The sequence below is a fragment of the Penaeus chinensis genome, chromosome 5 (assembly GCF_019202785.1).
Source record: "Penaeus chinensis breed Huanghai No. 1 chromosome 5, ASM1920278v2, whole genome shotgun sequence".
In the NCBI taxonomy this organism is placed as follows: Eukaryota; Metazoa; Arthropoda; class Malacostraca; order Decapoda; family Penaeidae; genus Penaeus; species Penaeus chinensis.
In genome coordinates, this window is record NC_061823.1 from 23,795,551 (window position 1) to 23,805,550 (window position 10,000).

Sequence of the window (10,000 nt, forward strand, 5' to 3'; positions counted from 1 at the left end):
TGTTTCCAGTGTTCTGGAAGCAGAATGTCAGTGTTTCCAGTGTTCTGAAAGTGAAATGTTTTTTGTGTTCTGGAAGCAGAAGGTCAGCTTTTCCATTGTTCCAAAAGCGGAATGTCAGTGTTTCCAGTGTTCTGCAAGAAGAATGTCAGTGTTACAGTGCTCTGAGAGTGGAATGACAGTGTTTCCTGTGTTCTGGAAGCAGAATGTCAGTGTTTCCAGTGTTCTGAAAGAAGAATGTCAGTGTTTCAGTGCTCTGTGAGTGGAGTGACAATGTTTCCTGTGTTCTGGAAGCAGAATGTCAGTGTTTTCAGTGTTCTGAGAGCGGAATGTCAGTGTTTCCAGTGTTCTGAGAGCGGAATGTCAGTGTTAACAGTGTTCTGAGAGCGGAATGTCAGTGTTAACAGTGTTCTGAGAGCGGAATGTCAGTGTTAACAGTGTTCTACAAGGAGAATATCAGTGTTTCCAGTGCTCTGGGAGCGGAATGTCAGTGTTTCCAGTATTCCAAAAGTGGAATGTCAGTGCTTCCTGTGCTCTGGAAGCAGAATGTCAGTGTTTCCAGTGCTCCGAGAGCGGAATGTCAGTGTTTCCAGTGTTCTGAGAGCGGAATGTCAGTGTTAACAGTGTTCTGAGAGCGGAATGTCAGTGTTAACAGTGTTCTACAAGGAGAATATCAGTGTTTCCAGTGCTCTGGGAGCGGAATGTCAGTGTTTCCAGTATTCCAAAAGTGGAATGTCAGTGTTCCCAGTGTTCTGAAGGTGGAATGTCAGTGTTTACTATGTTCTGGAAGCAGAATGTCGGCTTTTCCAGTGTTCTGAAAGCGGAATGTCAGTTTTCACAGTGTTCTGAAAGAAGAATGTCAGTGTTTTCAGTGTTCTGAGAGTGGAATGTCAGTGTTTCCAGTATCAGGAAACTGGAATGTCAGTGTTTCCTGTGTTCTAGAAGCAGAATATCAGTGTTTCCAGTATTCAGAAAGTGGAATGTCAGTGTTTCCAGTGCTCTGAGAGCGAAAGGTCAGTGTGTCCAGTGTTCTGAAAGTGGAATGTCAGTGTTTCCAGTGTTCTATATTTGGAATGTCAGTGTTTCCAGTGTTCTGAAAGCAGAATGTCAGTTTTTCAGTGCTCTGAAAGTGGAATATCAGTGTTTCCTGTGTACTACAAATGGAATGTCAGTGTTTCCAGTGTTGTGAAAGCGGAATGTCAGTATTTCCAGTGTTCTGCTAGGAGAATATCAGTGTTCCCAGTGCTCTGAGAGTGCAATTACAGTGTTTCCTGAGCTTTGAAAGCGGAATGTCAGTGTTTTCAGTGTTCTGAAAGCGGAATGTCAGTGTTTTCAGTGTTCTGAAAGCGGAATGTCAGTGTTTTCAGTGTTCTGAAAGCGGAATGTCAGAGTTTTCAGTGTTCTGAAAGCGCAATGTCAGTGTTTTCAGTGTTCTGAAAGCGGAATGTCAGTGTTTTCAGTGTTCTGAAAGCGGAATGTCAGTGTTTCCAGTGCTCCGAGAGCGGAATGTCAGTGTTTCCAGTATTCGGAAAGTGGAATGTCAGTGTTTCCAGTGTTCTGAAAGCGGAATGTCAGTGTTTTCAGTGCTCTGAAAGTGGAATGTCAGTGTTTCCAGTGCTCTGAAAGTGGAATGTCAGTGTTTCCAGTGCTCTGAAAGCGAAATGTCAGTGTTTCCAGTGCTCTAAAAGTGAAATATCAGTGTTTCCAGTATTCGGAAAGTGGAATGTCAGTGTTTCCAGTGCTCTGAAAGTGGAATGTCAGTGTTTCCAGTGTTCTACATATGGAATGTCAGTGTTTCCAGTGTTCTGAAAGCAGAATGTCAGTGTTTCCAGTGTTCTAAAAGCGGAATGTCAGTGTTTTCAGTGTTCTGAAAGCGGAGTGTTAGTGTTTCCAGTGTTCTGAAAGCGGAATGTCAGTGTTTCCAGTGTTGTGAAAGTGAAATGTCAGTGTTTCCAGTGTTCTGAAAGCGGAATGTCAGTGTTTCCAGTGTTCTGAAAGCGGAATGTCAGTGTTTCCAGTGTTCTACATATGGAATGTCAGTGTTTCCAGTGTTCTGAAAGCGGAATGTCAGTGTTTCCAGTGTTCTAAAAGCGGAATGTCAGTATTTTCAGTGTTCTGAAAGCGGAATGTCAGTGTTTCCAGTGTTCTGAAAGCGGAATGTCAGTGTTTTCCAGTGTTCTGAAAGCGGAAAGTCAGTGTTTCCAGTGTTCTACATATGGAATGTCAGTGTTTCCAGTGTTCTGAAAGCGGAATGTCAGTGTTTTTAGTGTTCTGAAAGCGGAATGTCAGTGTTTTCAGTGTTCTGAAAGCGGAATGTCAGTGTTTTTAGTGTTCTGAAAGCCGAATGTCAGTGTTTTTAGTGTTCTGAAAGCGGAATGTCAGTGTTTTCAGTGTTCTGAAAGCGGAATGTCAGTGTTTTCAGTGTTCTGAAAGCGGAATGTCAGTGTTTTCAGTGTTCTGAAAGCGGAATGTCAGTGTTTTCAGTGTTCTGAAAGCGGAATGTCAGTGTTTCCAGTGCTCTGAAAGCGGAATGTCAGTGTTTCCAGTGTGCTGAAAGCAGAATGTCAGTGTTCCCAGTGTTCTAAAAGCGGAATGTCAGTTTTTCAGTGCCCTGAAAGTTGAATGTGAGTGTTTTCAGTGTTCTGAAAGCGAAATGTCAGTCTTTTTAGTGTTCTGAAAGCGGAATGTCAGTGTTTCCAGTATTTTGAAAGTGGAGTGTCAGTGTTTCCAGTATTCCGAAAATGGAGTGTCAGTGTTTACTGTGCTCTGGAAGCAGAATGTCAGTGTTTCCAGTGTTCTACAAATGGAATGTCAGTGTTTTCAGTGCTCTGAAAGTAGAATGTCAGTATTTCAAGTGTTCTGAAAGTGGAATGTCTGTGTTTCCAGTGTTCTGGAAGCGGAATGTCAGTGTTTCCAGTGTTCTGGAAGCGGAATGTCAGTGTTTCCAGTGTTCTGGAAGCAGAATGTCTGTGTTTCCATAATTCTGACATTCCGCTTTAAGAACACTGGAAACACTGACATTCTGCTTCCAGAACACAGGACATACTGACATTCCACTTTTACAACATTGGAAACACTGACATTCCACTTTCGGAATACTTGAAACACTGACATTCTCCAATTGTAGAACACTGGAAACACTGACATTCCCTTTGTAGATTACTGGAAACACTGACATTCTGCTTCGAGAACACAGGAAACACTGTCATTCCACTTTCAGAACACTGGAAACACTGACATTCCATTTGCAGAACACTGGAAACACTGACATTCCGCTTTCAGAACACTGGAAACACTGACATTTCACTTTCCGAATACTTGAAACTGATATGCCGCTATCTGAGCACTGGAAACACTGACATTCCATTTGTAGAATACTGGAAATACTGACATTCCACTTTCAGAACATAGGAAACACTGACATTCTGCTTTCAGAAGACTCAAAACATTGACATTCCACTTTTATTTTGCTCAAAACCGTGTCATCACACTGTTTACATAGTGTTATGCTTGTCATTCGTTTTCCTACATTCGTCTTAGTCTGTCCCAAATTGTGCTCATCAGTACAAAGTTAGACATATTTAGTAGTGAAAGCATCTTTTTTGGAACACCCCTCACCTGCGCCGGATAGTCGCCCACCCACTGCTCTCGAGGGCGGTCCTCGTAGGCGGCCACGGCATCGGTAAGCCGCGCCCTCACGGTGGCGCGCATCATCTGCAGGATGTTCATCAGCCACTTCTCCACCTGGTGCGTGACAGAGGAGGGCGGCTTAAACTCTCGTTATTTGTCAATGGTAAGCTAATTAGTATTCACTTCGTTGATTTATAAAAGAAGAAAAAACAAAAGTGCCGTGGCAGCAGTATGAAATAAACCAGAAAATGTTGACTCACGGGGCCGACACAGTTAGTTTCCTTGCAGAAGTCAACGTACTCGCCGTCTTTGGCTTTCATCCCAACCGCTGTGGTGGCATTACTGCCCTCACCCTCGGCGAACTTAATACTTGCAATGCTATCGAATAACTTGGTGAGGTGCCTGTGAGCGTAGACAAATTAGAAAAAATACAAAATCGTATCTTCCTCTGTGTTCCCTCTTTCACGCTCTCTCTCTCTCTATCTCTCTCTCTCTCTCTGTCCCTCTCCCTCCCTCCCCTCTCCATCTCCATCTCCCTCTTCCTCTCCATCTCCCTTTCCCTCTCCCTTTCCCTCTCCCTCTCCCTCTCCTTCTCCATCTCCTTCTCTTCCCCCATCTCTCTCTCCGCTCCCTCCCTCCCTCTCTTGATCACAAATGGTCTTACGAATCCTACCTGGTGACCTTAATGGGCTGGTTGCCGTTGGAGAGGATGTCGAGCAGGTCGGCCGTGGACACGAAGTAGAACCTGGGGAAGGCCAGGCGCTTCGTCTCCAGGTACTCGGCCAGCGTCTTCTCGCACAGCGTCAGCTCCGCCTGCAGCGCCTCCAGCCGGTGGTAGAGGCCCTCGCGGTTCGTGGCGTTCAGCACGTGGGGATTCGCCACTATCTCCGACACCAGTTCCTGAAGGGGATACGATCGCGTTGAAAGGCGTCTCCAAGGACTGTAGTTTCGATAATGCTCACGAGCTTTTTCGTTGCCCGCCTAGATGCAGACGGATTGCCTTTGCCACACAAGCATCTTGCAAGCATCCAGCAAGGGACATCGCCTTGAACTCACCTTGAAGTCAATGTCGATCTGGTCAAACCTGGCCGAATCTTCGGGCAGCTACCGCCTGATGTCGTCCGACCCGATGAAGATCGACTCCAGGTGGCTCCAGGTGCGCTGGACCTCGAACCTGGGGGAGAGGAAGGCTTGGTGGACAACGAGTCGCGAAGACATTCGTATGAAGGATCGAATGTTATCTACAGAAGCTGGAAGAATTTCAATCTTATCACTCCTTCAGTTTACACTTCTGTTTGTTTATCCCACCATTACTAACCAGAGAGTGATGACCTGGTCGGCGACGGACAGTTTGTTCTGCCATGCTGACACCTCCTCAAGGAAGTGTTCAATATACTTCGATGTCATAAGATTCTGGAGCTGGACCTGTGGGCCAACGAATTTGCATATGAAATTCAAATTTTTCTATCTATCCATTTTGTTTATCTAACTATCAATGTATCTATCAATCTATCTTTCTATTTTTATCTATATCTCTTTCTCCTCCTTTTTCTTCATCTTCTTCATCTCCTTTTTCTTCTCCTAGTCCTCCTTTCTCTTTCTCCTTCTCCTTCTACCTCTTCCTCCTTTTTATACTCCTCCTCCTCATTCTCCTCTTCAGCCTCCTCCTTCTACTTCTCCTCTTACATCCCCTCCTCCTCCTCCTCTTTCTCCTCTTTCTCGTCCTGTTTCTCCTTCTTCTTCTCCATCTCCCCTACATCTTTTTCTTCTTCTTCATCTTCTTCCTATTACTCTTCCCTCTCCTTCCCCTTCTCCTCCTTCTTCCTTCTTTAACTTTTACCTCTTTTCCTTCTCTCCCTCCTCTTCCCTCTCCCCCACCTCCTCCTCCTCCTTCTCTTTCTCTTTTTCCTTCTCCTTCTTCTCCTATACCCCCCCCCCTCTCTCCCCCTTCTCGTCTATCTACTCCTCTTCCTTCCCCTTCCCCTACTGCTCCTCCTTCTTCTTCCTGTTCCTTCCCTTCCCCCCTCTCTTCTGCTCTCCTACTCCTCCTCCTTCTTCTGCTCCTCTCCTTCTCCTCCTCCCTTCTTCTCTCCCTTTCTCTATCCTCCATCTTCTCTCCCCCCCTCTCACCTGATTTTCTTCGAGTGTCTCGATCATCTCCTCCGAAGTGCGAATGAGGTCGACGCCTGTGCGAGGATGCGTATCCACCAGGAATTCCATGGTAGACCAGGTCACGTCCAGTTCCTGAAATAATCAGCAAATAAAGGGCATGTATTTTCATTCTTTATAACTGTTCAAGTGTTATAACAAAAGGATGAATTGATTAACAAACATATGAATATATATAAAATAGAAAGCGCATGCGTAAACAATTAATATATTGCTATAAATTACCTTGATGATCTTTTCCATGGACATCTCTTTGACTGCCTTGTCGACAATGTTTTTAACCTCGTCCTCGTGCATGTGGAGGTTGAGCTCGAGTAGGTCTGCTAAGGTTGTCTTGGGATTGTCCACGAAGTTCGCCTGTGAATCGAAATGTAAAAGCTTTGAACCTTGTAATTCCAAATCGAGTTTTATATAATCTTCATGTAATCTCTTTGCTCTTTCTGCCACCTCTCCCCCACTTTTTGTCTTTTCTCTACCTTTCTCTACCTTCCCTGCTCCTATAGATTTAACCCCCTGTTCCCCTCACCACGAAGGCCGCCGTGGATGTGCCGTCCCCTTTCTTTGTCGCTACGAGGAGCTGTCCCCAGTGGCGTTCCCTCAGCGACGGGTTCTGCAGCTCGGCCACCGCCCTCAGCGACGTCAGCATGTTCTTCACGGTTGAGTCCAGGTTCACGTAGGCGTCCCACACCCGCATCTCCTTGTCGAGAGCTGCAAGATGAATGCCAGCGTGAGCGGAGACGAGTCAGTTTATAATATAGATAAAAAGGTATGCCGTGTTTGGGAAACACATTTCTTTGATGTTGCTGTACGGTTCTCGTGTCCTCTCACCTCTGATGTCTTTCGCAAACTTTTTGCACTCGATGTCCATGTTCTCCACGTCCACTTCCCTCCAGGGGGTCGTCTTCCAGTGGTTGATGCAGGCTTGCACGAGAGAGATGTGATCCCAAAGTTGCTGAGGATGGTAGGGATAGTATAACCATTCATAGCATATGTATTAAATTGCTAAACTATGACAATCTGTCAGTTTGATATCCGGTTCGTATTTATAATGATTCTAACATGGATATTCTTTGGCAAATATTTCAGGAATTCTGCATCACAATTTTATTCTTTTATGGACTGGCGGGTTCTACATCTATCCACACTTCGTTATCTTATACCTTTAGTAATCTCAGCTCCTTCCTGCAGGACTTCATGTGCTTGAACTCGGGAATGACGACCTCGAAGAGCATGGAAGACTCCTGCAGCATGTGCATCTCCTCCTCCAGTCTTGTCACTCTCGCGTTTACCCTTTCCAGGCGCCAGTAGGGCAGCTCGCAGTCGTAGCTGTGGGTTGAAATTTGATTTACAGACGAAGAGCAATGTCGAAAAGTAGATACACATACCTTACCATGGTCACTGGTATGCTCGCTCATATAATTCAGTCACCATATATATGTAATCATGAGAGAGAGGGGGGGGGGGGATATATACAATAAATACAGAATTATTCAACATGGCATGAAAGGAAAGGAATTCAAAGGAGCCCAAGACCTACTTGAAAAACGAATACTTCTCCCTGTAAATATTTTGCCTTGTTTCGAACTTCATGCATTTCTTCCTGATGACCGACACTTCATTGGCCTTGAGAGGCGCCACGTGCTGCCGGATGAGGTCACACTGCTTCTTCTGATCGGGCAGCTCCTGGTGGCGGGACATGGGTTTAGGGAGATGTTCTTCTTACATTGTATTAATTTATATTGTAATTAAAAGTTTAGTAACTATTCCTTGAATATTTGATTGTACACATTTGCATCATAAGCAGAGGCCAGTCCCACCTGCAGCTTGAGGTGCATGGTCTCCGGCAGGTCGTCGCCGTACTGCTGCACGAGGCCGATGATGGCTTTGAGTGGATCGAACATGGCGTCCGTCGTGTGGATCCTGTCCCTGACCCTCACCAGGTGTGCCATGATGGATACTAGGGTGTCGTAGTCCCCGTTGTTGAGGTCCTGCGCCACCCCCACCTCAGTCGTCTTGATGAAGTTGTCCAACTCGGTGAGGCTATGGCGAGTGATGCAGGGGGACAATGCTTTTTGGTTAGGTGATGTATCTTTGTGTTCAAGTAGGGAATTACATCAGTAAGATGTTTACCATATCCAAGTTTGTTCTGATGTGCAATAAACGATTTCTTAAATCTGTGACAGATTTGCAGATATAGATACAAACACTGCTGCATAAATAAATGTACAGAAAATATAATTCATATTGAATCCCTTTTAGGCTAAGACTCGCCACTCACTTCATCACCCTAAACAGATAAGCACCATTACCTGTCCGTCACTTGTGCGATAAGGTGTTGCTTGTACATCTGCGCCCACTTCTTGGTGTTCTCCAGCAGGCCGTGCTTGAAGGGACGCACGTCCAGGCGCAGCCATTTGTCGAACACCACCATCGTGTCTATGTTCTCGAGCTCGGCGTGCAGCTGCTCGTACTTGTCAATCTGCAGTGAGGGTTTGAAGTTCATAAGACCTTAATAGATGGCCACCTTGTTTTTAATATTCAATATATTTAACAAACGAGGCTATTCCATTGCATATGACAAGCAGATAAATATTGAATTGCAGGAGAAAGAGAAAATACATAATCTCATACTTGTTGCTTGAACTTAGGAAGCCCAGGCTGCTTTCCATCTTCCTCTGATGTGAGGAACCTCTCAAGAACCTCGTCGCGACGATCCCGCCAGAGGGATTGGTGCTGCAGGAATTGGTCGCGGTGCTCGGCCACTTGGGACGCCGCTGCCTCGAATCTCCCCACCAGCGTCTCCTTCAGATGTGAAACTTCCTCATCTTTCTCAACATCAGGCTGAAAATAGGAGAATGCTGGATATCAAACTAGCTGTGGTAATTATACGAAGTGAAAAAAAACATACATGACCACTTGAATTAGTGTTTTTCCTGCTTATAATTTTGCAAACGTCATGGTGTAATAAAACAATACTGGCGAAAGCACTAACATCAGAGGCATACACCCCATAATATATGAAAATCTAATTTTAATAAGTATCCTGCTTTACCAAATACGACGCGTGAGTGTGAGTAGCTAGACGGGGCACGAGGTCGCAGACGTGAAGAATTTCCCCCACAAGGGTCTCCACCAGACTGCGCAGCTCTTCGGGCGAAGGGCGAATGATGAGGTAAGGTTCCTGCAGCTCTAGCCGGGCCTCAAGCAAGGGGAACTGATTTACCCTCAACTCGCAGTTATCCAGCAGGTAGAACAGGCTACGGGATTTATATTAGATTTGACATGTATATAGGCTTGCATTTTGTCTGTTAAATTGGTTGATAACTGACGAATTTAGGGCTTGCAGAGAGCTTGCTACGGACTACCTCTTAATTTACCGTGCTAAGAAGTGTGATTTAAATTGCTTTTTCACTGTTTGATGTTAGCAACATTGCTTCATAACCACATTGTGACTACATGTTGCATGAACATAGGTAGTTTTGATATATAACATGAATAATGAAACACACAATATCCAGGTTATGTAGCAAAAACGCAACCGAAGAAGAAAACGTAGTACCGCAAGTTCATTACCTGCAACTGACGCCGTCCACAAGGCCTCGCGTGATCATGTGGTCCAGGAAGAGGAGGTAGCGATCCCAGTGCCTGGAGTCCTCGGGCACTTTGAGGAGGCGCTTGTTCTCGTCTACCATGCCGCGGATCTTAGCTCCGTCTTTCTCCATGGCTGTGTACCTGTTGAAGGGGAAGGAAGAGGTTTTTTGACTGAGAAAAGTACTTTTGATAGATAGTTTTCTGTCTGTTAATGTAACAAAGAATCGTCCGACTGATGACGGTAGATAAGATATGCATTAGATAAAATAGAGAAAATAAGAAGGGAAAAGAGTAGGGAGAATCAGGAAAAGAGTAAAATTGAGAAAGACTCATATACTCTTCAAGTTAACTTACACTTTCTTGAGTCTCTCCGCCCTATCCTCAAGGTTCAATAGCGTGTCCTTTTTCCCTTCACGCCTCTCGAAGATGGGCTTCAACACCCACGTCAGCATGATGTCATCTACTCGACGCACGTTGGCTTGTACTTGCTGCACGCGGATTTCCAGGTCGCTCACTGTGTCCCGCAGCGCCACGATGTATTCCCATACTCCTGGGCGGTGATATAGGTTTGAAAAATAAATAAAAACGATTGAACTTGGTGATAGGGTGGTCT

The 10,000-nt window shown here is 45.2% G+C and overlaps 1 protein-coding gene across 1 annotated transcript in view; it reads right to left on the bottom strand.

Moving 5' to 3' along the window:
• Nucleotides 1-10,000, bottom strand: part of LOC125025531 (dynein beta chain, ciliary-like) — a 54,487-nt gene that overhangs the window by 31,851 nt on the left and 12,636 nt on the right. The window contains 17 exon segments of the mRNA XM_047613551.1: nt 3,616-3,741; nt 3,888-4,029; nt 4,301-4,527; nt 4,684-4,801; nt 4,946-5,052; nt 5,758-5,871; nt 6,022-6,153; nt 6,323-6,504; nt 6,625-6,748; nt 6,957-7,122; nt 7,334-7,479; nt 7,614-7,836; nt 8,106-8,275; nt 8,428-8,637; nt 8,849-9,053; nt 9,370-9,528; nt 9,742-9,937. Of these exon segments, the coding sequence (XP_047469507.1) occupies nt 3,616-3,741; nt 3,888-4,029; nt 4,301-4,527; nt 4,684-4,801; nt 4,946-5,052; nt 5,758-5,871; nt 6,022-6,153; nt 6,323-6,504; nt 6,625-6,748; nt 6,957-7,122; nt 7,334-7,479; nt 7,614-7,836; nt 8,106-8,275; nt 8,428-8,637; nt 8,849-9,053; nt 9,370-9,528; nt 9,742-9,937 (2,747 nt within the window).